The sequence below is a fragment of the Selaginella moellendorffii genome, unplaced genomic scaffold, assembly GCF_000143415.4.
Source record: "Selaginella moellendorffii unplaced genomic scaffold, v1.0 SELMOscaffold_46, whole genome shotgun sequence".
NCBI lineage: Eukaryota > Viridiplantae > Streptophyta > Lycopodiopsida > Selaginellales > Selaginellaceae > Selaginella > Selaginella moellendorffii.
In genome coordinates, this window is record NW_003314307.1 from 576,862 (window position 1) to 601,663 (window position 24,802).

At 42.1% G+C, this 24,802-nt stretch overlaps 4 protein-coding genes across 6 annotated transcripts; all 4 read right to left on the reverse strand.

Annotated features, from left to right (window-relative positions):
* Positions 1-9,901: 9,901 nt before the first annotated feature.
* On the reverse strand, positions 9,902-11,115 carry LOC9656988. The gene is made up of 5 exons (XM_002980855.2): positions 10,778-11,115; positions 10,605-10,707; positions 10,441-10,533; positions 10,191-10,388; positions 9,902-10,134 (listed from the first exon to the last, which is right to left on the reverse strand). The coding sequence occupies exons 1-5, from the start codon at positions 11,107-11,109 to the stop codon at positions 9,973-9,975; spliced, it is 888 nt and encodes a 295-aa protein (XP_002980901.1). The 5' UTR covers positions 11,110-11,115; the 3' UTR covers positions 9,902-9,972.
* A 28-nt stretch (positions 11,116-11,143) lies between these two features.
* On the reverse strand, positions 11,144-13,861 carry LOC112350176 (spindle assembly abnormal protein 6 homolog). The gene is made up of 13 exons (XM_024685931.1): positions 13,736-13,861; positions 13,492-13,673; positions 13,284-13,440; positions 13,145-13,230; positions 12,989-13,079; positions 12,810-12,929; positions 12,644-12,745; positions 12,485-12,592; positions 12,371-12,435; positions 12,202-12,319; positions 11,972-12,145; positions 11,851-11,918; positions 11,144-11,792 (listed from the first exon to the last, which is right to left on the reverse strand). The coding sequence occupies exons 1-13, from the start codon at positions 13,859-13,861 to the stop codon at positions 11,177-11,179; spliced, it is 2,013 nt and encodes a 670-aa protein (XP_024541699.1). The 3' UTR covers positions 11,144-11,176.
* A 7,577-nt stretch (positions 13,862-21,438) lies between these two features.
* Positions 21,439-23,180, reverse strand: LOC112350138. Its single transcript, XM_024685816.1, has 6 exons — positions 23,119-23,180; positions 22,792-23,014; positions 22,671-22,737; positions 22,224-22,603; positions 21,619-22,167; positions 21,439-21,558 (listed from the first exon to the last, which is right to left on the reverse strand). The coding sequence occupies exons 1-6, from the start codon at positions 23,178-23,180 to the stop codon at positions 21,460-21,462; spliced, it is 1,380 nt and encodes a 459-aa protein (XP_024541584.1). The 3' UTR covers positions 21,439-21,459.
* Positions 23,181-23,189: 9 nt separating this feature from the next.
* On the reverse strand, positions 23,190-24,780 carry LOC9656989. Of its 3 annotated transcripts, XM_024685921.1 has the most exons (9): positions 24,645-24,780; positions 24,424-24,570; positions 24,322-24,358; positions 24,201-24,269; positions 23,925-24,147; positions 23,747-23,855; positions 23,566-23,694; positions 23,480-23,517; positions 23,190-23,416 (listed from the first exon to the last, which is right to left on the reverse strand). In XM_024685921.1, exons 2-7 carry the CDS (start codon positions 24,553-24,555, stop codon positions 23,632-23,634), a joined length of 633 nt encoding a protein of 210 aa, XP_024541689.1. In that variant the 5' UTR covers positions 24,556-24,570; positions 24,645-24,780; the 3' UTR covers positions 23,190-23,416; positions 23,480-23,517; positions 23,566-23,631. The 3 variants fall into 3 exon arrangements, with proteins under 3 accessions (XP_024541689.1, XP_024541690.1, XP_024541688.1); XM_024685922.1 differs by having other exon boundaries at positions 23,190-23,432; positions 23,480-23,694; positions 24,424-24,566; XM_024685920.1 differs by having other exon boundaries at positions 23,190-23,432; positions 23,480-23,694.
* Positions 24,781-24,802: the final 22 nt, after the last annotated feature.

The following is a 24,802-nucleotide window of genomic DNA, read 5'->3' on the forward strand; positions in this document are numbered from 1 at the left end:
GTTCCTTATTCCGTTAAAAGGGCGTGACCGTGTAAACAACTCTAATTGCCTGTTTACAGTAGTCTATCTAAACCTTACCGACAGGTTTTGGTTTCTTTGCTCAGGAAGGTTGGGGCCTCTGGCTTCTCTCTCTATGTCCCTACGGGCAGGGGCATATCACACTTTTGTAAGCTGGGTGACTCCCAGAGCAGCAAGGGTGGCTAACTCTGTTGGTCATTTCCTTGGTGGCAACGGTCGGAAGGTGTCTAAGTTGGTAGCGCATCCGCGTTAGACAAAGAAGTTGCCCCTTAACTCATTTAAGTTGGTGCATTTCTGTCGCGAATGTGACTTCGGGTATCGAAAGTTACCTGTCGGCTAGTCCTTACGGACACTCTTACCTTACTGCCACGATGGCAGGAGGTTGGTATTGCTGGTTCTCTTTATCAACCCCTCTTGTTCAAGTGTTAGTTTACTGGGCTTAGCACCTGTACTTAGCCAGATGGACATAAGGTAGGAACTCCTATGTGTTTCTAGCTGAGCATACTCGGCCTGGCTCTTAGTTCTCTTTTGCTCTGTCTTGCACTGGCTTGACAAGAACCCTCGCGTATTGAGATTGGTCCCTCAATATCGCCGGATGATAGCTTACCGTGTCTGCCAAACACCCTCGCTATCATGCCCTTTGTGTTAGTCTCATTTCGGTCCCAAATGTTATTTATGGAAAGTGTCCAGATTTGCTCATTTGGCATATCTACGGAATGTAGAGATCGGCCTGAACACAATGGTGTTCGTCCCGTGTCCAAATTCGCAATCTAGGGACATTCCATATTTAGTAAATTTCGAGCTTGTCCTAGAGACTAACTCTTGATACTAAGGGAGGCTTGGGGTGAAAGCCCAAAGCGTGTGTTCCTAAAGGGGGGGGGGCTATGGGGGGTTCCAAATGTATAGTAGGGATAGTGGGTAGGTCGGGCATGGCCGACCAACCTGAGGCATAGTCTAGCTCCCGCTTGCGTGCTTGTCCTTGTTCTGCGTCCGGCTTGGGTCTAAGCCCAAGTTCCATTCCATGCTAGTTGGTGGAGTACCCATGTCCTCGCGTTAGGCCACCGGTATGCCGAAATAATGCCAAACTCCGTTTGGCTCCGTTTTGCGTGCTGGTCCTGGCATTGGGACGCTGGTAACTCTAGGACTGTTCCAAGTCGCTCCGGGCCCCTGTCCCTTCGCTCCTTGGGTTTTATGCTCGGGAGTTGCTCCGTGGTTCAGTTCCATCACTCCTTGGCTCCATGCTTGGGAGTTTGGCACTGTTCCTTTGTTCAGTGGCCCAGGGCCCTGAACCTCAGGTTCCTATGGACACATGGCATGGACACGTGGCATGTGACATGTGGCATCTGTCACATGGCACAAAGAGAGTTTAGGTTCCACTTCGTGGTGTTATCCTATGGTAAATCACCATAGGATAAAGGGTCAAAACCATGTGCGCTACAATTTCTCACATAATGTGAGTACCATGAACTTTTTCTGGAGTTATTTCCTTGGCGGTATTCTAGACTTGAGTATGCATCGACGAGGACGTCGATCTTCCCTGGGGGGGAGAGTGTCGCGAATGTGACTTCGGGTATCGAAAGTTACCTGTCAACCAGTCCTTATGGACACTCTTACTTTACTGCCACGATGGCAAGAGGTCGGTATTGTTGGTCCCTTTTATGGTCTCCACTCAAGCTAGTTGAGAAACTGGTCATCGCGTGTGCACTTGACCAAATGAGCATAAGGACGGAATTCCTACGTGCTATTTGTCAAACATACTTGACCTGGTTAGAGAAACTCATTTGTTGACTTGCACTTGCTAGTGTTGGGAACCCCCGCAATATTGAGACTAGTCCCTCAATATTCGCTAATGATAGCTTACCGTATCTGCCAAACACCCTTGCTATCATGCCTTTTGTGTTAGTCTCATTTTGGTCCCAAGTGCTATTTATGGAAAGTGTCTAGATTAGCTCATTTGGCATATTTATGAAATGTAAAGATCAGCTTGAACACAATGGTGTTCGTCCCGTGTCTAAATTCGCAATATAGCGCCATTCCATATTTAGTAAGTTTTGGACTTGTCCTAAAGACTAACTCCTGGTACTAAGGGAGGCTTGGGGTGAAAGCCCAAAGTGTGTGTCCCTCAAGCATGTATAGTAGGGATAGTGGCTAGGTCAGGCATGGCCGACCAACCTGAGGCATAGTTTAGCTCCCGCTTGCATGCTTGTCCTTGTTCTGCATCTGGCTTGGTTCTAAACCTAAGTTCCATTCCATACTAGCTGGTGGAATACCCATGTCCTTGTGTTAGGCCACCGGTATGCCGAAATAGCGCCAGACTCCGTTTGGCTCCATTTGGCTCCGTTTTGCGTGCTAGTCCTAACATTGGGATGCTAGTTACTCTAGGACTGTTCCAAGTCACTCCAGGTTCCTGTCCCTTCACTCTTTGGGTTGAATACTCGGGAGTTGCTCCGTGGTCCGGTTCCATCACTCCTTGGCGCCATGCTTGGGAGTTTGGCACCTTTCCTTTGTTCAGTGGCCCAAGGCCCTGAATCTCGAGTTCCGCACCACATTCCTTTGGACACGTGGCATGTGACATGTGGCATTTATCACGTGGCACATAGAGGGTTTAGGTTCTGCTCTGTGGTGTTATCCTATGGTAAATCACCATAGGATAAAGGGTCAAAACCACGTGCGCTACAGCCACCCTTAGTAACAAAAGTTAGTCTCTAGGACAAATTTGAAACTTACTAAATATGAAATGGCATTATATTGTAAATTTGGATACAGGACTAACACCATTGTGTTCAAAACAATCTTTACATTCCATAGATATGCCAGATTAGTAAATCTAAACACTTTCTATAAATAGTTATTGGGACCAAACGAGACCAACACAAAAGGCATAATAGCAAAGGTGTTTAACACACATGGTAAACTATTATTTAACAAATATTAAGGGAACAATTTTAATATTGCAGGGGTTTTTATCAAACCAGTGTAAGATAGAACAAAAGAGAACTAACAAACCAAGCCAAATATATTTGACTAAATAGACACTTAGGAATTCCTTCCTTATGCTTATCTAGCTAAGTACAAATACAAAGTCATGTTTACTAATAACTTGAATAAAAGGGACTAAAAAGGGGTCTAGTAATACCAATCTCTTGCTGTTGTGGTAGTAAGGAAAGAATATTCAAAAGGATTAGCTGACAAGTAACTTTTGACACTTGCAATCACATTTGTGACACTCTTTTTAAGGAAGATTAACGTCCTCATCAATGCATACTTTAGTCTAGACCACCGCCAAGGAAACAACTCCAGAAAAAGTTCATAATGTTTATACTTTGTGAAAAATGCACTAACTTAAATGAGTTAGGGTAACTTCTCCGTTTAATGTAAATGCACTACAACTCAAACACCTTTTGACTGTTGTTAACAAGGAAATGACTAACAGAGTTAGCCACCCTTGCTGCTCTGGGTGTCACCCAGCTTCCAAAAATGTGATATGCCCCTACCCATATGTGGTATAAAGAGAGAAGCTAGAGGCCCCAACCCTCCTAAACAATCCATCAGCAAGGTTTAAATAAACTACTATAAACAGGCAATTAAAGTTGTTTATATAGTCATGGTTACACTAAGACTCGATGATATTGGTTATACGGTTACATGTTATATGTTTAAATGAAATAAGAAATATCAAGAGAAAAGCGGGTGATATGACTAATTGACAGTAGCTACCCTATGACTAAAGATTTCATCATGCACGTGAAGGGCAAAAGCCAATCTGCTTATACTGATCCAAACCCAAAAATCAAGAAATGGACAATATCAAAGTCATAGACAATGATATCTTAGAAACTAAACTATCAGTGAATTAATCTTAGAGTAGAATAGAAAAGTATTCTAAACAAGTTATCATCCTATAAACTAATATGAGAGTACAGGAACCACCAAAATCATCATAATTGGAAAATATAGGATTCACCATCCAACAAAATTTAATAACAAATGTATCATCAAGAACATTCAATAATAAAACTTAACTATCAAAGATTGTAAACAGTATGCCAAACAACTTATGAAAGACAACTAAAGAACACAAAGTATCATTGATATACAAGCAAGCCAAATGCTCACGAATGTATCATCTGAAGGAAATAACATTCAATCTATCAAAATCAACTGTAACAATAATCAATAGAACAAAATGAATGCTATAAAACTAACAAATACTTGTTTATGCTAATAATTGTATTAACCAATCTAAATAGATCCCGTTCAATAATACCAAGGAACTAAAGTGCTTAAGTAGGCTTCAACAACATCCTACTAATATCTCAAACCCAAGATACTAATTTAGAGTAAATCACAAGTAACATGTGGTAATGCAAAAAACCACAAGTTATCAAAGAGAACAACTAACTATCATGAAGATCATCAATCATCAAGAGATGCATATTCATCATCAAAGAAAAAATCTACAATCCAAAATAATGGCAAATCATTTAGCATCAACAATAATTAAGCAAAATTTTTGATAAGGATAATCAACTATCCTACTAACTATCAACTATGATAGTCAATCATCACCAATGATTTCCAAATACAAATACTAACTTTAAAATTAAAGCTAATGAGCCAAAATACCTTCCTTAGCAACTCCTAATAAATGGAATAATGAGCATAAAACTAAAGGCTCAAAGAAGTCTATAACTAAGTCTTGTTTAATAATGATCACAAATTTCACATAAATTAATATCAATGTAAAATAAGAAATCATAGCAGAACCCACAATAACCTCTTTAACACATCTAGAAGCTAAATTTCATAATGCCAAAGCTAATTAAAAGGATATTTGCATTAATCCAAAAGCCAAGCACAATAAAGTTATGCTCAACAAGTGATCATTAGATGATTCTCCATGAATCCATCTTTATAATAAGATGTAACTCACTTTATAACACGTACAAAAGAAATTATTAATGATCAATATATCCTTAACTTAAAACCAATAAGGAACCACCAACTTCAATATTGACCACTAATTCTTCTTTTCATAAAGCTAGCATAATTTATGACTAAATCACTTTTCAAGAAAAAACCAAAGCTCAACCCTTACTAAATAATCTCAACTAGAACTCAACTAACTCAACTTGCTACTTAGTTCATCTTAATGTTAACATAGTTGCTAACTAGCAAATGCACAATGCGAATAATATAAAGTTATAACTAAATCATCAACACTATTTACATCAAGACTAATTAAACTCAAAATCAATCATACGGAGAGATATCTCACTTCATTTGAATTTCAACACCAATAATGTTAATGATAAAGTATCATTTCAATGCCATCAACACGAAAAAAGCAAAAGTGAATTACCACTTAAAGTTCTTTAGCAACCCAACTAACCAAAGTCGAAGATACCTTACTCAGTATTTAAGACTAATATTTCAACCATACTCAACTATAGATAATACATCATCAAGGAGTGAACCACCACATCTAAGATGCAATGTAATCCAACACCATAAACTAAATGTAACCAAATGATATTGATAAAGGTAAAACTGATATACTAACATAAAAAATTATGAAAGCCCATGACATGATCCTCCACAACACCATCTAGTAAAGTAAGTTTATCACTGCTAAATTATCATCGTGTTAACAGTCCTCGACAACGTCTACAAGTAATCTCTAATCATAGAGCAATTAACAATGACTCTTCAACTTACCTTCACAAGACCTAAACACTAAATTCACATTATTGAGTCATATTTTAATCCAACAGAAAAGTAATATCCCAGATACGAAATATAGGAATTTGGACAAACACAAACTAAATGACTACTCAAATCCAGCTCAATTGCAATAAGTTCACTAGCATGTCTAGCCAATAGCTTTGACCATGCCTTGAAGAGGCTAACTATGCATAATTAACACCCAATTATAACTAAAGTGAGGAGTATGAGATGAACTCATATTGGTACACAACCTCCTTATAAACAAAGTTATAGTATAGGTATTAACACTTCAATTGCAAACAACTAACTTAGATATCACTAACCTCAACTAAGGCACAAGCTTACTAAGATCAAGTCTAGATCAATGAGAGCTCATTACTCTTATAGAGTCTAACGAAATGCAAAGTTCAATATGCCACCTAGCATAATGCTACAGAAAAAAGGCACAAGGGTTAGCTTTCTAGAAAAGTGCAATAGCCATTTTTCTACACTAACTCTAAACTCTATCCAACTCAACTATTTTAGCCCCAAAAGTTAGCATCCATTTGGGTCACATCATACAAATTATATATTAAAGTATAAGCCAACCAAAGTCAATTCCAACCTTCACTAGTTTGTATTAAATGGTTTTTGGACAAAATGATCAACAGATCAACCATTAAAAAAGTTTAAGAAAATTTATGGAAAATTTTCCATCCTAAAGAAAGAATGACTCTCAGTCTAGGATTACAAACTTTTAAAACTCAATTAACTTCCTTCTACCTACAACATCATCTAGATTCACCTCAACATAAATTCTCATGACCCAATAACATCCTTAAACATTGAACATCATGCTTATATTTTTTGACATCTAGCATCAACATTTGCAAAATGCAAATGAATACCCAAAACTCAATTACGAAGAATACTTTGGATATTCACATTGCACTAACACTTTTCTTCAATCTCCTTCAAGATTCAATGTGAAGCCAAAACACTAACAAAAAAATGACATGGAAAATTAAACTCTAAGGAAAGTTCTTCATCACTTGACATAACAATGCCACTTCCACTAACACAAGTGTTAGCAATATCAATATCTTGGTTATACACTTTCTCCATCCAATAATCTAAGTGCTAACAAATAAACTAACAAAATATAACAAATAAATGCTATAACCTTTTCCAATACTTTAAGGGGTAAGATCTCAAAGAAACAAGGTATTAACTTAAGATTAGTATAAAATGGATCACTATTGAGAATTAAGTCAAAGCTACTTTAATATTACTTTTTGCAAGTAGATTAACATCACCATTAACCACTTTGAGGTTTATCATCATTTAACCAAGCAATTTTGTAAACATATTGCTCACTATCACATGGACATGATATAAAATCACAATGATATGATCATCAATTGAACAACTCCACAAGTAGCACCTATATCACTGCTATAAAGATATATATGAGTATTAAGTGTCAACTCAATTCAACAAAATGCAATATAAATGCCACACTCTACTGATAGAGATTTATAACACAAAACATCACCAACTTTGTTCACAATATAAACAAGTTCATGCCACTTTTTTTTTGACTAAACTCAAAACTAATCCAAAACTAAGCTACTCAAGGAGCAATAGCAAGGTTCTCTAGAAAAAATTTGAGCATTGTAATTTAAGTCTTCAATAGTAAGTCTAGACAAAATGGTTTAGCACGTCACTGTTATCCATCCTATAATTCACTACGTGTAAGACTATCATAACTAACATGTATCAAGATAAGGACTTTCAATTACATGATGTGAACATGAGCAATGAGTCACATTTTGTTGCAAATCATCTCTCAAAGAAGAGAAGATAATTTATATGTTTGATCTTTCATCCTTGATAACTCTCTTTTCAAATTTAACTTTTGACCAAATCTCAAACTTGTGTTAGCATTGCATATAGCCCAATCTAAGAAAATTTTATAAGAGAGTATAACAACTTCTTGAACTAATAGACTAATTCCTATAATCTTGATTGATCCACTTATAATCATGCTTAGGAAGGTTCCAGTAGTGCTATGCTAAATAGCTACAGACCAGCTTATTCGCCACTCTTACCAAACCCATAGAAAGTTTATTTTCACCTATGGTACATGATTCAACTCATAGTAATAACATTAATTTTGCCAACTCAAAATGTAACTTTGAGCTGTAAATGTGCCTCACTTATAAACCCAAGTGCAAACTCATATAAATGGAACATCTCATATCCATCTTATGAGCCCAAGTGTAAGCTCACATAATATAGTACAGAAAGATAACCAAAATCCATACATAAAGAACAAATGTGAAGTCATATAACCCAAATGTGTACCCACTCTAATCCTTGTTTTCATCTCTTCAATCTTATTGAATAGTACTCATTAAGACTTAATACCAAATATAGTGCATGTGGTTTTCACTTTTTATCGTATGGTGATTTACCATAGGATAACCACAAATTGGAACCTAAACTCTTCATGTGCCACATGTCACATATGACATGCCATATGCCACATGTCTAAGGACAATGGAGCTGAGTTTCAAGGCCTTGGGCCATTGAATGAAGGTATAAAGCCAAACTCCCAAGCTTGCAACTAAGGAGTGAAGGTACTGGAACATGGAGCAGCTCCCGAGCATTCAACCCAAGGAACAAAGGGACAGAAGCATGAATTAATATTAGAACAATCCTAAAACTTTTAGCATCCCAATGCCAAGACCAGCATGCTGGTAGGGGGCTTATAAAGTGCTATAGAGTGTATGGATAGTGGGTAGTTTAGGCATGACTGACTAACCTAAGACACTATCTAGCTCACTTTAGGCTCATCAACCATTGAGTCTTGTTTTTGGATGTTTACTATTCTCAAAAACATTTCCAATGTATAAACTATTTTGATAGATTTTTAACTTTATGTCCTCAACTAACATATCATTAAGAACTCCATTTGTGAATGTTGTCTCCTCCACTAACACAGCTCCACTTGTGAACACCATCTTCTCAACTAACACATCAATAATATATATGGTATGTTCCACTAGTAAAGCAGTAGTGAACATTATCTCTTTTACTAGGACAATTTCATCAATCATGAAAGCTTTTTGAATTTACTGTGGAGCAAAAAAACAAATTTGATGACCAACTTTATAATTATTACCACTAAGAAACTGTAGAAGTGATGTAAATCATACTAAAAGAGTTTTGAGACTTCAATTATAGTGTGTAAAACATCCTAATGTCATACTCTCTTGATTTGCTATTTGCATTTGGCATATAGGTATCTAAATCCATACTTGTAGCATACATGGTTTCACCTTATACTATAATGAATTATTATATGATAATTATGGAGTAAAACTTAACCCTTGGACAGTGTGCCATGGGTAGTGGAATGGGAATTAAATGTAAATTCTTAAGTATAAAACCAGGAACAGGGCTATGGAGTAACACTTGAATAATCCTAGAGATCTTAACACTAAATGTTTTAGTCTAATGTTTTTAGGGATTTATAAGAGGTTGGATCTTCATGACCAGGACCATGCAAGGATAGAGCAATAAGACAAGTTTCTAAGCTCTTCTGATCATCATCATTGTCACTTTACTGTCAACATAATTGATGGTGGGAAGTCATTCAACACCCAGATTAAGTATTACTTCGCATGTTATTTCATTCATTAGCTGTTTATAAGGTATTGTGGCACTCACCAAGAAGCATGAAACTGATGGATTATAATAAGCTGTTTTGATGATCTCATGAGCAATCAGTTCACTAAACTCCTCCAAGAGAATATGCCTATGTTTGAGAATATCCAATCAATGCAAGACATAATATATGCTTTATTATAAGTGGTGAGTAAAAGTGACTCTGCCATGCATAGATTTAGAATAAATATTAAAAAGATGAAAAGATCCTTGTAAATATTTTGAATAAATGATGTAAAGGTGTCAAAGATCTCAAGATTACTATTATCAATAATCTCTCAATAATTCTCGACCATTCTTAGATTTTAAAGCTAAGAAGATTTAAACATCCACTATCTAAATTTCTAAATTCAGTATAAGTTAAATTTTAGCATTTAGTGCTCTCTAATTTTGATCTACTGATACAAATAGCTACTAGGATTTGAAGTTAATTTTCCAAGAAACATAACCACAACAAATTAATATTTATTAATAGTAATTAATTAATAAGAGCTTAACAATTTTTGTTTTTCCCTCTTACTTCCAAGGCCAGCAATGCGCTTCCCGCCATCTACAATACCGTTCTATATTCCCATTCAGTTTTTTATCTCGCCCCTTTGCAACTTCTCGATATAAAATTCCATCCACATATTTAGGATGTGCGATAAATGGGACACCTTTTATGAGGAGCACAACAGCCTGCAAGGATGAAAGAACTTGAGGACAAGTTTGATCCAAAGTTGCACGAAACTTACGTGCCAATAAATCCAAACTGCGACTTTGTGAGGCATCAGCCAGAACAGAACTTCAGCAGCCTTGGTATGCTCAACTCTTTTGGCTTTTAAAACTGCTGAGAAATAGTTGTTCCCAAGTTCCGCATGCTGCACAGTAATCGCGATTTGCAGTTCTTCACCGGGATTTGACGCTTGAATCCTCCAGGTTCCTTGCATGTCCTGCGCTTAAAAGTTTAAGTTTGTGGGATGGAATCACAAAAGGAAAACTCACCATGAAGGGACTGACATGGAGTGGCTTTGGAACCATATCCGATTGAGGGTCAAAAGCGAAAGTCACTCGTTCGGCCCAGGGCGTGTTCGTCACCTACAAAAGAACAGAGTTCTTTCTTCAAGCAAAGAAATCTAATCTCATAAGAAACGTTGCCTCTTTCATACCTCCGCAATGCACTTGGCCAAACTTCCATCTATGTCGTAGCAATAGTAAACGCTCAGTGGATTCTGCTCATATCCCACGCTCGCTGGTATGGTCAATAGATGGCTGTAAGAATTCCCAGTCAGCGAGCTTCCAGTTTGTAATCAAATGGAGAGAAAGAAATTCCTCTACTCACACAGGACCTTTTGTCCCGGCAATTTCCCGGGCTTGATCAAGACCGAGATGATGCAGCGCAGCTCTTGCCTGGAACCAATCCGGCATCCTCTCAAGATCCACCAGCGCGTAGCTCACGTTGTACTCGAATCGATGCAAAATAGGCCGGCGACGCTCGTGCCACACCCGGCCTTGATACAGCTTGAAATTCCCAGACCTGGAGGAAGCACCAGGAAGTAGAAGACGCAAAGAATGCACGGCAGATGTTACGAGAGTCGAAATCACATCGACAAAGAGACAGCCGAGCTGGGCGAGAGCACCGCCTCGCCCCTCGATGTTGCAAGTGGCCGCCATAGCCACCAGGAACCCTAAAGCGCCAGTCAAAAGATTTGGCTTTCAACGGTCAAATTTTTCCTTAAAGTCAACCAATGCTGACTGGAGAAGACATGGACGACATTTCTTCGTCCGTTGTTCTTCCGGTTCTCGTGCCAAATCCGCCGTGGCTGGAGCTGTATGGAAGCCTCGTCGGCTCCGCGAGCGAGAGGTGTGGCTTGCGCCTCATGTCCACCGTGAACGTCCGCTGGTTGCTCTCGAGGTTGTCCGTCTTGTAGATCGAAACGCTCGTCGTCTGGGACGATGTCTCCAGCGGCGTCGGGGTCGTCGGCGTCGCGCTGCTCGAGTGGACACCGCCACCGCCACCGCCACCACCACCGCAGCTCTGTGGAGGCTTGAATACGACTTTGCTGATGCCGGTGTTGGACACGGGTGAGGAGCCGTTTGTAGCTCCCCGGCTCGAGAGTAACGAGTTCGTGAGGACGCTGCTCGGGCTGGAGGCGTGAAGGTGCGCGTGTGTTTGCGTGTGTGGAAGAATGCTGCTGCTCGACTTGAGTGGTGGCGGCGATGATAAGCTCCCAACCAGTGATGACAGCGTCTGGCTTGCGAATCCTCTCGTTGCGCTGTCGCCACTCTTGTAGCAGTATCTGGAGTGGTGTCCAAGCTTTGCGAGCTGTGAATCCGTGAGTTGCTGGTTTAGCCACCTGAAACGTAGACATGAGCGCCGTGGGTTTCGCACAGTAAAAAAAATTCTGTACGTACTGAATCATTTGCTGGTTAGACTTTGCCATCTCTTGCATTTCCTCCAGTTTTTCCTTGGACTCGTCCACCTGTTACGAATGAATGTGTTGAAATCGTGCGGGAATCCAGAACTGTTTACTACCTTCTTTCTCAAACAATCGTTGTCGGACTTTAAGCTCGCTATTTCTTGACGCATGAAGTTGCTGTCGGCCGTGTTTTTCTCAATTGTCACTTGCCTTTCTTGAAGTAAAGTCTCCTGTTGTGACGTTACTTGTGCTTTGAGCTTCACTTTAGCTTTGCTTGCCCTGAGCTCACCCTGTAGATAGACAAGTAGTTCATGCGAGAAGAACAAGAACAAAAACAAAAACTCGCCTGCAGCCTCTCGACAGCTTGGGAATGTCGGTTTGCCTCGGCAATGCTTGCACTTGCTTTTTCTTCCAACCGTTCATGTGCGGCTTGAGCATCCCTCAAAGCTATCTCCAAAGCTGCCCTGGAATGTCTAGATTTCAGTGCTCCGAGCTGATTAAAACAACAGACCTACCGATGAGACAGTTCACTTTCCAGTCGATTTGTCATGTTGGAAAGCAGATCATTCTTCGCTTGAACCTGAATCCAGGGATTATTTTTCGTCCTCGACAGTACAAAGTTACCTTACTTCCTGTTCTAGAGAAGCCAAGCGAATCAGATGCTGGTTAATTTGCTTGGAGTAGTCTTGCAGCTTGTTGTCGTAGCCCACATTTTTTTTGCGCAGCGAACTACATTCCTGTATGCCAGTTTGGATTAAACATTCAATAGAGAATACCAAACCAGGTACCTGATGCCGTTCTTCAAGCTCCTTTTCAGTAACTTCAAGTTTCGTTTTGTACTCAGTAGTTTTAACTTCTAGATTGTGCCTTATATTCGTCAACTCACGCAACTAGGCAACCATATCCGTCCTCGGTGAGAAGACGAGCAAACCAATAAAATGGCTGTAGAATTACCTGTTTGTCCAGCTGGGAAACATGACTCTCCTGAGCATCAGCTCTCAAGCGTAGGCGACATTCCATGTCGGCACGGTCTCGCTCCAGCTTTTCTTTCATCGCAAGACATTCTTGCATTGCCTACGCCAGTGAAACGTGAGAAAGAGGAACAAAATTATCAATATGTGCAAGCTTCTAACCTTCTCCTTCACACGAGACACGTCCACAGTGTGCTTCGCAGTCAACTCCGTAACTTCGCGTGAATATGCTCCTTTGAAGCTGCCAAGATCTCTGCATCAAACAAAGCAAACAATCTTATTAGCTAGCACTTTCCTACAGAACGAGCGAATAAGTACTCTTTCAGTTTATCAGCTTCCTTGATGGAATTCTCGAGAGATTCCAGAGTCTTTTGGAGCTTTTGATGAAGATCCAGATTTTCTCCCTGGAAATTCTCACGGAATTTTTAGTGAAAAAAGAAAAAATCAAGCAGCGTACCTTATAGTCACCCAGCCTTGCAGCAAGATATGACTTCACAGTGGCATCGTTACCTTGTCTAAAGCAAAGAGAGATATGGTTGACGTGCTTGAACTGGTTCGTTTCGACCACATTAAGCGTGGAATCCCCCGTCCGGACATTCAAGACTGCCAGAAATCTACCAGCAAAGTCATGAGCTCACACGCGAAAGCCCATGAGATGAAGGTACCGATGATCTTCGCTTTTGGCGTCGAGACAGTGCTCCAGCAGCTCGATAAATTTGTGAGGGAAAACCGAGAAATCGACGAGGATGCACTGGTCGACCTTGAGACTCTTGAAATCCTCGTCGTCTAGTTCCAGCGAGTAGAGAAAGAACGGATCGAGCTCATCCGAAATCTGGACCTGGAGGACCTGGAAGGCGCGCATCCGCGCATCGGCATTCCAATGCGAGAACAAAATCGCGACATTTTTACCTTGCTGCTGCGTGGATGCTTGCTGCGTCCCACGAGAATCCGGAATGTAAGCTGCGCCTGTCGATCGCTGGAGCTCTTGATCGTCACTGGGATCGCCTTCTCGAACAAGACGGAAGGGCTCTCCATTTTTTCCTTCTCCCATAAACCTAAACAAAGCAGTTAAGGTCGTTATCACTACCAGGTTTCGAACACACAAGCAAACAAGGGCCAATCCGAGCCGTCCATTGTCGATCGCTATGACGTTTACCCTTTCACGTTCTATTTTGAAACTTAGGTCAGGCGGGAAAGAGTAGGAGCCCGTGATCGATCGCGATGGCGTCTTCCTCTCCGCCGCCGCCACTGCCGGAAGAGAAGAAGTCGCCGCCAGCATCTCCGCCAGGTACTCCCATTCCGATGATGAATTACAAGCGCCGCCCCAGCCAGCTTCCCACCAAGCCCAAGGTGAAGAAATTCATGAGGCCGCCTTCCGCCGGCCACAGGGATGTGGAGCCGCCATCGCTGCTAGCCGTGCAGCGATCGCTCACTTCATATCTAGCGGATGGGATCATCCAGCCAAAATCCAGGTATGTCAAGGAGAAGACCGAGTTCCACGACGAGGAGGGTCGGATGCTCGTGAGTGGTAGCGCTGGAGGGCGATATGCTGGGGAGATTCTGGGAGGAGCTCCTCATGGGACTGGCGAGCACAGGATTTTTCAGTCTAAGAAGAATCCAGATCATTTGCTCTACGAGGGCGAGTGGGAATATGGGAGAAAATCTGGCTATGGCAAAGTCCACTACACCAATGGACAGGTACTATCTCGGTTTCCTTTTTTGTTTCCTTTGTAGTTTCTCAAGTTTCTCTTGAATCTCTTTTCACAGGAGTATAGAGGAGAGCTTGTTGATAACGAGCATGGTGGCTGGGGTTGCCTGCGCTACAACAATGGAGACATATACGATGGAGAATGGTTTAAAGGCCGCAGGCATGGTCAGGGAACTCTTGTACATTCCTGTTCGTTTTCCTTGTTTGTTTCTACAGACTAAGCAGGTTTTCTCAGATTCTTTCGGTTTTTCTTCTCTCGGCGAACGACTGACAGTCCTTGAAACTGTTGTGCAGTATTATCAGAACGGGAACTGGTACGATGGAGGATGGTGCAAGGACGCTCGCGAAGGATGGGGAGTTTTCTACTGGCCAAAGATCAGGCGTAAGTTCGAAGGGGAGTGGGCTTGCAATGATCCATTCTCCGGTTGCTACTCTGCCATGACGTCACAAGAGTACGAGCTTCTTCAAAAGAGGCAGGTAGAGTTCCCTCCAGCGACGCTTGGTGTTCTAGAGAAAGGCGTTCCAAAGGAACAAATAGAGGTATGGAATGTTAACACAGAAAATTGTTTTACTGACTCTTTGCTCTGGTGTCATTTCCTTTTTGTAGCTTCTCTTGATGGATTTGAGGCATCCCTTCAGCACGAATTATGTTCCCATCACGAAAGTTCGAAAATGTAAAAACGAGCACAATCCAGCGAAGCACTTCAAGAAGGTAGTCTCTTCCCTTCGTTCTTCTCTTCTCGTAAACACTATTGGTTTTGTGATCGATGGCAGCAAGTTGAGAGGGCTCGGAGTCTCTCGTGCAAGCAAATAGAAGCTCTAAAACACGCATATCAAGCCATAACTCCTGGATACCTCTACAGGCCAGCATTCCTGGGTGTTCATCTTCGCAGACTTTTGGTTATTGCTCGGATAGATCCTGACTTGCCACAGGTACTAAAATTCTTCCTCGCAAACTTAGTGCTCACACAGCAAGGCTGAGCTTCTATTTTCACAGGGTCAAAAGCTTTTAGCTCACTTGGAGCAGTGTGCAAACGAGAGTGCCAAGCGAAACTCAACCCAAACGAGTTGCCTCACGTTCAGTGATTTCCTCTTTAGTACCTATCGATTTCACGACCCGTAAAACACCACAAATATCAACGGCTGAAATTCAAATTGAGAAGGGATTGGCGGTTCAGATTAAATGCTCTAGACCGCAACAACATCGCCAATCGACAGAGAATTCGATCACCACCGCAAGGTGGAACGCTAGGACGAGCTCCTCTTTGGAATCCCGAGGTCGCTGGAGCTCTAGGAGTCTAGCAATCATTCACACCGACAATTTTTAATTCTGTAATTTTTAATTTTTTAATTCTGTAATTTTTAGTGTAATTGCCAAGTTTATAAAATTCCAGTTTAGAGACAATCTTTTTTAGTTTAGTCCAGACTGAAAAAACTAAACACAGAGAGATAGATGTTCTCACTGTGGCCTCAACGTCTCGCGATTGTTTGACCTCTGTCTCTTGATCAGGTGCTTTTCTCTTTTTTATTTCTTACTGAGACTAACTAGTTTCACATTCTATTGCAGGCCATGATCCTAGCTGCTGCTGGAGAACCTCTTAGAAGTTGACCTTGGACTTCCAAGTGAAAGAGCCTGGTAGCTTGGGGTACCCGAGGTGCCCAAGGTGTGACCCGACCATCAGCGATAATACAAATAAACATTCCAGCAAAAGTCTTCTTACAAAAATTCTCTATATTATCCAGTTTGAGAAAATTCCCTTGTATAAGGTCCATATGTAGAGATATGCCCTTTTGCCACATCGATCAGCTGCAAATATATAAATTGACTATGATTTTGTAAGTTTGATTCTAAAATAATGTATTTTGTCCTAAAATAAAGAAAATCTGTAGATGTGTAGAGGACGCTTGCTGTCCAATCGATCTTGGCACTGACATCATTGCCAAGATTTGGTGAGTTCTGTAGATTGTGATCTGGTGGAACTACAGAAGATCGTGATGTTGAGATAGCAGATGATTGTGACGGTGAAGCAGCAGCAGCAGCACACTAAGGAGCCAGGCAGAGAGCTCCAATCCAATAGGACTTTCATCTAGATGCAACAGGAAATGGATGAACATAGCTCTTAATAGTTACACAAGAAGACATTCTATAAAAGTCTGGAAGTGTGTCCTTGATGAGATTATTATCAACATACACTCTATGACAAGGTACCATTGCAACAAAGCATTTCACTATTTTTGACTAGCCAAGCAATTGAAGTTACTAGTGCAGTGTGACGTTCTGCCATAAATACCTTCACTTATAGAGAAAATAAAATGAATGGCTTGAAGGAACTCCATCGGTGATCAAGGAATTTTGGCACGGTAGTAAGTTTTGATAGAGTCCTGGATTTTCTGTCGGGATCCCATTTCTGGATCAATGTCTCCATTGCCAACATGGGCATGGCAAGCAAGAGGTCAATGAATGGCAAAGAAGATTTACAAGAGGAGAAAGTGTAAGTCTTGATCACAAAAGGGACTTTGTTCATTTTTTTTCTTCTTGTTTGTTCTTATTTTCAGGATCCCATGCTTAGTATCGTATCGCTCTAAAGAAGGCCATATAGAGACATTATAAAGAAGCTGGAGAAACTGGAAAAGAGGAATAATGCATGCTATAATTGAACTCATGGGTAAGTCATTCTAAACTTTTATGTTCTCAAAACTTATCTTGCTTTGAGTACTGGGAGAGAAAGAAAACTAGGATATAAATAAAACTAAGCTAAGCTTCTCTTCACTTTTTATTCTCCACAACATGGGGTCACTTTTTTTTTCTCGAGCTTTGATAGTTTTTGCTTGAGTGCTTCATCCCTCCATATAAAGTGTGTAATCCTTTTCAAGCATAATGCCATTTTTTGAATGGAGCATAGGAAATTAATCTTGTGTTTAGCAGCATCATTCTGAGTCTCAAGATTCAAAACTTGAGACTTATGAACAAAAAGAAGTGGTGGTTGCCACAGTAGTTATAGGGGCAAATTAACACTCAAACCTTATCTTTATTTCTTTTGTACTCTGGCCTTCTATATCATTAATACACATTCACATGCTTAAGATCTAAAGTACTTAAGCGATGCCAAACCTAAGATTTCAAATAGCATGCTAAACAATTTACAAAAAAAAAATTAAAAGAACATAAAATATCATTAACTTAAATGTATCACCTAAAGGAAATAACATCATAATCTATTAAAATTAACTTGATCAACATATAAGGAACCAACTCCCCGAGGTGTTAAAGGCTAAAGGATCCCCGGAAAGCATAACCAAAATGATAAAAACTTCATTGGATGAAATTGAGTTTGAGATCGAGTCTGAGAGTGACTCTAAGACCGAGTTCGAGACCGAGTTCGAGATCAAGTCTGAGACCGAGTCCGAGATCGGGTCCAAGACTGAGTCCAAGATTGAGTCCGAGACCAAATCCAAGATCGAGTCTGAGACAAAGTCTGAGGTCAGGTCCGAGATTGAGTCCGAGACCGAGTCCGAGGCTGTTGAGATCGAGTCTCATATTGAGTCCAAGACCGAGTCCGAATACTAATATATGTCATGGGGTGAAAGCCCAAGGCATGTGTCTCCCGGGGGGGGGGCTTGCAAGGGCTTCCAAAAGTATAATAAAGATAGGGATAGTGAGGTCCAAGAATCAGTTTTGAAGGAACTCTCTAATGGTGCTTCCAAACTGATTTGAGGTTGAGATTGGGACTGAAGGGCCTTGGGTGGGAGTGAGCATGGACTCAAGTGGTGTTGGAGGGGCCACTCGAGGAAATGCTTAAGAGCAGTTCCCACTCCCATAAGGGAAATTGACTGCAGTGCTCCTGGCTCAAAATATCTTGTTTTCATTGCCTATCTTTCTTTCCACAGCCCCTTTAATGTTGCATGTTGTATTATGTCTTGTTGCGGCTCATTAATCCTTGCCCTTCCTAGAGGCTTGGGCCTTCCCTTCGGAATGAAAATGGGGGAATAGGGATACCCATACCGGGCCATTAGGCCACGGTGTTTGCCCCTGGTGTCCCGAAGCAAGTGTTGCACCCAAAGCTTGGGTTCCATGATCAAGTTTTGTTGTACCAAGGGATGTTAAAAATTTGGTGGTTTAATGTACTTGGCTACTTGTGCTTGTGAGGAGTGTGATCGAACCTTAAGTCCAATCTAACTCGGGGAGGGGGATTGGAAGAGGTTTGGGAATCCATAGATGGATGGCTAACATTCTATTACTTGTGCAATGAGTAGTTGAAACCAAGTAGGACCAAATAAAAGGTGGTATAATAGGTAGGAACCTTGGCAAGGGAACTTAACTAAGGCCAAGGCAATATTAATTGAATAGATGAGGTAAACTGATAAATTGGAAAGGAAAAATTTATGGCTTACACAACAATTAATAGAACAAAATGAATGCAATAAAACTAACAAATACTTATTCATGTTAACTATCACACTAGCCAATTTGAATAGTCAACAATACAAAAAAACTACAATTGCTTAAACAAATGTTGGCAACATCCTACCAATGTCTCAAACCCAAAAGATTAATCCAAAACAAACTATAAAGAATATATGGTAATGCGGAAAGCCAGAAGGCATTAAAGAGAATAACTAACTATCATGAAAAATCATTAATCATCCCATCAAAAGAGATATGTATAATCATCATCGAAGAAATAATCCACCATTTGAAGAACAACAAATTATTCTATATCAACAATAATTAAGCAAAACCTTTAATAAGGATGATCAACTATCCTAGATGATAGTCAATTATCACCAATGATTGCTAAATGTAAATATTAATTTTAATATTGAAGCTAATGAGCCAAAAATGCCTTCCCCAACAACTTATAACAAATAGAACAATGAGCATAAAACTCATAGAACCAAAACCTCGAAGAAGTTTATAACCATATCTTACTTAACAATGATTATAAGTTTTATATGAACTAATTTCAATATTAAAAAAGAAATCACGGTAAAACCCATAATATCCTTTTTAATATATCCAAAAGTTATACTTTATAATGCCAAAGCTAATGAAGAGCATATTTACATTAATCCAAAAGTTAAGCACAATAAAGTTATGCTGAAAAAGTAACTACCAAACTAATCCTTTATGAATCCATCTTTTATAGCCATGAAATAAGGGAGTTTCAAAATGTTTGTAGCATTTTATAATTGCTCAACAAAAGTTCAAAATGTTCCACTTCCTTTTCATCTTCTAGGTGTAAAGTCTGTAAATACATTTATATATATTATTTATGTTAATTATATTACTATAGCATATAAACTATTTATAATTGGCATTTCCTAAATAGACCCCACGAGATAGAAGACAACAACAGCTCTAGCTAACTAACTTAATAAACTCATCGTGTTTTTTATTGACTCTCTTGCAGGTTTGTGCCAGCTTGATCAGATGCTTGAACACTATCAAACCTTGGCACTGCTAGATGGACTGCATAAATTTATAACATTCTAGGACACGGTGATAGAGAAAAAAATCATTAATCACGGACTTGATCTTTGTTTTTGGCCTTTCCTCTGTTATTCTTTGCTTCGATTGCTGGGAGGCCATCAATATAGATCTTCTCCGAACATATGATTTCTTGAGCCAGGACCCGAGTTAAGCTCGAAAACAAAGGTACCGTAAGAAAAATTAAATTCACACGTCCTTTAAATTCAACACAGCATCAAGAGCAAGGGGTCCGATCTTAGGGGCATCGATGAGGATCAAACACGGGGAGAAGTCCTCTATAGGATGCATTACTGGTGAATGCTCATCTGAACGCACTGGTCTAACATTGAAGTGCAAAGAAGATTTAAATCCCGATAGGGGATAGCTGCAAAATTTCAGCAAAATGGTATGTCTCGAAGTGTAAGAAAAATACTTTCTTGATAAGCCCGGAAGAGAAAAGGGCTTCTAAGACTTGAACCGACGAAACCGTTGCTCTGTCCAGTTGGTCTGGATTCGATAAATCCAACCTTAAGTTCTTCCTCGCCCAGGTAAACATGCTCGGCCCTGCTACCCAATTCCAAATGGGAAATACGAAACTTCAGACAGACATGTGAAGCCAGCAGCCAGTGAAAGTCCTGGTGTGAAGTTTGTCCGTCCTCCACCGAGGACTCAAGAGAGGCAAAGCTATATTCTACGCTTAAAGTTCTGGAAAGAAATAAAGGAAGAAATTTGCCATTGCTTGTTGGCTTTCACGCAGAGTTTCCTGCGCAATGCCCTTCACGACATGAATCCAATCACTCTCAGCAGCTAGAAAGTTACATGTTCGTTTCCACAGTCGCAGATATCTCTGCCCTAGCTACAAACCCGTCCATATGAGCGAAGTTCCACTTTGCCAGCTCAAATCTCTTCCGATGCGTTAGCCTGGCTTTGAAAGAAATCTCAATTGCAAGGAAGCTTCTCTAGCAAAAGCAAAAGCTCAAATCCTGGAAGCGCTGCCGAGGCCGTGGAAAACTTCGATCCTCGGTATACTTTCTGCGCCTGAACGCCTGCGGACAATTGTGGGCAGATCTTCACCGGAATAATTTGCGGCATTTTTGAAAGCACCGAAGTGGTGTTCATGCTGCACGTAGGCACGAGCAAGCATGCAAATCCAAATGTTGCCAGTGACACCCAGCAGCTCTTGCATCCTGGCCCAGAGTTGCTGCCTCTCCTCGTCATACTCCACTCCACCAGCCGAGACGACTGCCTCTCTTATGGCATGACGTATCTCATCCGAGCTCGCTCCCAAGTCCCTCTGCGTGCTTGGAGACTGGACCCACGCCGCAAACGCCTCACAGATTCCTCTGGTGGAGTTGCTAATCGCAACAAAAACCCCTTTCCCACCGCGCGACACGCACTGCGCCCCCCACCTGGTATGCAGCAGTGACTCGCCTGTGACGATCCAAGCAAAAAGGATCACGATTGAGCAAAGAGAAAGGCACTCTGCATAGACTCACAGTCTCGTTTCCACCTCTCACGGTCAACGCTGCCGCCCAAGCAGTCCTCGAGGATCAGCTGCAGCAGCAAACTCGTAAGCGATGGATGGAATCATTGACATGATCAGGAAGAGCTTACGTAAGCTATGTAGAGGATCATGTCGGAAATCCCAGGTCTCCATGTGGCCTCGTTGCGGCTGTCATCGTCGAAACGGTGCCTTCGAAGCGTGTTTTCGGAGCTCGCAGTCCGGAAGAGTCCGTCCCAGGCTGCCTGCTTGATCGCCCCGAATTCTTCTAGAGAGCACGCGGTCAGGCATGGATCCCACTGCACGTTGGCGCAAATCTCCACGAAAAGGCTACCGTAGTCATTGCCAAAGACGGTGGCAGCCGCGTCGCAAAGCTGGCGGCACTCGTCGCTGCTTCCCCGGCTCATCGTAGCCTGGATGTGCTCCACAATCGACTCCGATGATGTCGCTGCCGAGCACAGGGATTTGAGCTCGGCGTGGTCGCGGCGTCCCTTCCTCGTCCGCATCCATGTAGAGATCAGGCGCGCTATCGGCACGCTCACGTCTGCGTACTCCTGGAAGAGCGGCTCCACGCGGTGGAAGTTGTAGTGGCCTTGGATCCACTGCTCGAGCCGGGCACGCATCTGGTTGTCGCATTGGATTTCTCCCGCTGCCATCACCTCCTGCCACACAGAAGCTTGAATGCTCTCTCGAATCAAAACGGTGTCAATCATCATACCTCCAACATCTGGCGCAGAGCGACGGTGATGTCCATGGACTTCCACTCTATCCTGGGCGCGTTCTCGATGCAGGAACGTATCCGTTTGAGCTCGTCCAAGGATGCCGGGGAGGACTTTTCATCCTTCAGCGCTGCTTGTTTGCTCAGGAACAGCAGCAAGAGATTTTCCAGCGGTCCAGCTCCGCCACCGCCACGGTCACCTGCTATAGCTTGTGCTTCGAATGCGTCGAGCCATTCCAGCGGCTGTTTGTTGCTCTGGAGCTGGAGCAACAGCCAGGTGAAGACGACGTCGCAAACCTCGCCGCTCGCATCGAACAGGAGAGCGGCATCAGCAACGCAAGTGGGCGAGAGAGTGCAAGGAAACAATATCGACACGATGGCTGTGGAAAAGGAACCAAGCTCTCAGCTTGAGAGGAATCCAAAGAAGAAGTACGTATAGCTAGCTACCTGACACATGTTCATCTGTGATGACCACTGGGAACGACGATGGCGTCCGATCAGTGGCCTCCTCGAGCTGCAAAAAAGGGAAAACCATAAACTTTGCTACACAATCCAAACAAGCACTCACAAGGTGGAGGTCGGTCAGGGCGTACGTGCAGCGGCCTTTGCAGCACTCGGGGCGGGGATGAGGATTTCTAGATTGCTCTTGATGTGGGCTATGGCGCGTGAAGTAGTCGGCAGGTGCAAGAAGGCATCCGGCACGGTAGCGCCAAGGACGCGTGCGACGGCCACGGTCCAGATCTTCCACTTGAGCTCCGAGACAGTGGAAGTGACGGTGGAGTTGGGCAGGACTTCAAAGAACCACGCACCCGGGGGATGATCCAGCTCCAGCCCAAAGTGAGAGAACGTTGCCCTCACAACCATCAGCAGTCTGGAGCCTATGCCGCTGCGGAACCATTCGGCCACGCGATCGCCAACGCATGGCATCCACCCCACCACTGGAATCAGTTCTTCCATAGCCCTGGCTTCTGTAGAGTTTTTCCTTTATTTACCATCTTCGTCTTCCTCGCATAAACGCACAGTCTCAAAGCAAGGAGAACTTACGTAAATGGCTCTAGCACAGGCGCTTCACTTCGACCGAGATCTCACAGTATAAAACACAAGAGCTTGTCAGGATTTCTATAACCCTCTCTCACCATTTCTCTTACGATCCCCGCGGCTCAGCTCTCCCATATCCAACCGCGCTCGGATCTCTGAGCTCCAAGCATTCTACAATAAACTCGTAACAAGAACAGAAAAATAGATCTTTTCAGTACCTGGTTCGCAATGACCGCCACTTCTCAACACGAAGAAGCTACACCAAACACACTTGAGCACAAGAAGGCTACAAATCTCGTTCTACCGCTTGCTGCTTCTCCTGGAATCGGGTGTGTTAACCGCCAGTTTCGATGGCGATGATTATGAATTTTCATACAACAAAGAAACAAAACTTGAATAGAAAGTACCAGCATCCATCAGAAGATACTGAAACCTGCGGAGCGGAAGGTGATACGTAAGCAAAAGAAGACAGAAAGAAGACTCACGGGGCATGGTTCTCCAAGTGTAACATCCCAAAGAGCCACGCTGCCATTTCTCCACTCGCTGCTAAACCAGAGAGCATAATTTCCTCCTTGGTCTCCAGCACCCACAAAGCTACACACACGAAAAGAGAAGAGTTGGGGGTTCACTCGCTACACACCAAGTGGGAACAAAACCTCTTACCCAGCGCGCTGGCATGCGTTTTCTGCCGCAGGCATTGGCTTTCCACGACTCAAACAGTGTAACGCCTTCGTAGGCCGGGAGCCTGGGGTGGGGGTGGCTACTGCAAGCGGGGAGCTAACGCAGCGGTCACGGGTCTCCATTGGCATTAACCATGTGTCCCAAACGACTGCTTTGTTTGCCGTGGGAGATATCTTCCACAGGAACTGTAAGAAACGGAAGCAACCTGGGAAACAAGCCACATGACCTTGGTTTTGGCTGCAATGGAGGAAGAAATACCTCTCAACGGGGGCCAAGAGGCACCATAGCTCCGGATATCAAATAAGCCGACTGTTCCATCGCCTGGGCCTGTTGAAAGGAATGCATCAGCAAAGGCTAGAGATATATCTGAGTTAACTACCTGTCACAACAACTGTTCCTGCTGCATCAGTTATAAACTGTCCAAAAAAAAAAAGAAAACACGAATCAGAAACTCTCAAGAGTGGAAAACAATGTTGACTACCATGTCATTTGCTGGAAATCTGCAGCACTCAAGGAGAGCATCCACGTCCCAGATCTGAACAATACCCGAGCCATTTTGTGACGAGTAACTTCCGCATATCAGTAGGTTATTGTTAAACTCCAGAGCATCCATGGGAGGCAAATCTTCCTTGGAAAAAAAAACAAAAACCATTACACTTTCAGCATTTTCTACTCGAATAAAAGTATAGTTAGCTCACGTACCTGTTCCGTGAGATTAATTCTGGTACAAGCGTTTCTCTACAAAAGCAGTTGTCGATCGCCTTGACCACTACTTGTTGCCACAAGGCCTGCAAACAACCAAAACCAGCCCAGAAAAGCAAGATCCAAGTGCGTCACGAACAGCAAACCTTACAGGTTTG

Coding starts and splice junctions, on each gene's coding strand:
- LOC112350176 (XM_024685931.1), bottom strand. CDS start 13,861: ATGGAGAGCCCTTCCGTCTTGTTCGAGAAGGCGATCCCAGTGACGATC. Junction 13,441..13,491: donor GCCAAAAGCGAAGATCATCG/GTACCTTCATCT, acceptor CTTTGCTGGTAG/ATTTCTGGCAGTCTTGAATG. Junction 12,593..12,643: donor AGCTTGAAGAACGGCATCAG/GTACCTGGTTTG, acceptor ACTGGCATACAG/GAATGTAGTTCGCTGCGCAA.
- LOC9656989 (XM_024685922.1), bottom strand. CDS start 24,555: ATGGATGCTCTGGAGTTTAACAATAACCTACTGATATGCGGAAGTTAC. Junction 24,359..24,423: donor GATTTCCAGCAAATGACATG/GTAGTCAACATT, acceptor TTTTTTGGACAG/TTTATAACTGATGCAGCAGG. Junction 23,856..23,924: donor AACGCATGCCAGCGCGCTGG/GTAAGAGGTTTT, acceptor TCGTGTGTGTAG/CTTTGTGGGTGCTGGAGACC.
- LOC9656988 (XM_002980855.2), bottom strand. CDS start 11,109: ATGGCGGCCACTTGCAACATCGAGGGGCGAGGCGGTGCTCTCGCCCAG. Junction 10,708..10,777: donor GCCGGGACAAAAGGTCCTGT/GTGAGTAGAGGA, acceptor GAATTCTTACAG/CCATCTATTGACCATACCAG. Junction 10,135..10,190: donor CAGTTTGGATTTATTGGCAC/GTAAGTTTCGTG, acceptor TCATCCTTGCAG/GCTGTTGTGCTCCTCATAAA.
- LOC112350138 (XM_024685816.1), bottom strand. CDS start 23,180: ATGGAAGAACTGATTCCAGTGGTGGGGTGGATGCCATGCGTTGGCGAT. Junction 22,738..22,791: donor CCCTGACCGACCTCCACCTT/GTGAGTGCTTGT, acceptor CCTTTTTTGCAG/CTCGAGGAGGCCACTGATCG. Junction 22,604..22,670: donor CACAGATGAACATGTGTCAG/GTAGCTAGCTAT, acceptor CCTTTTCCACAG/CCATCGTGTCGATATTGTTT.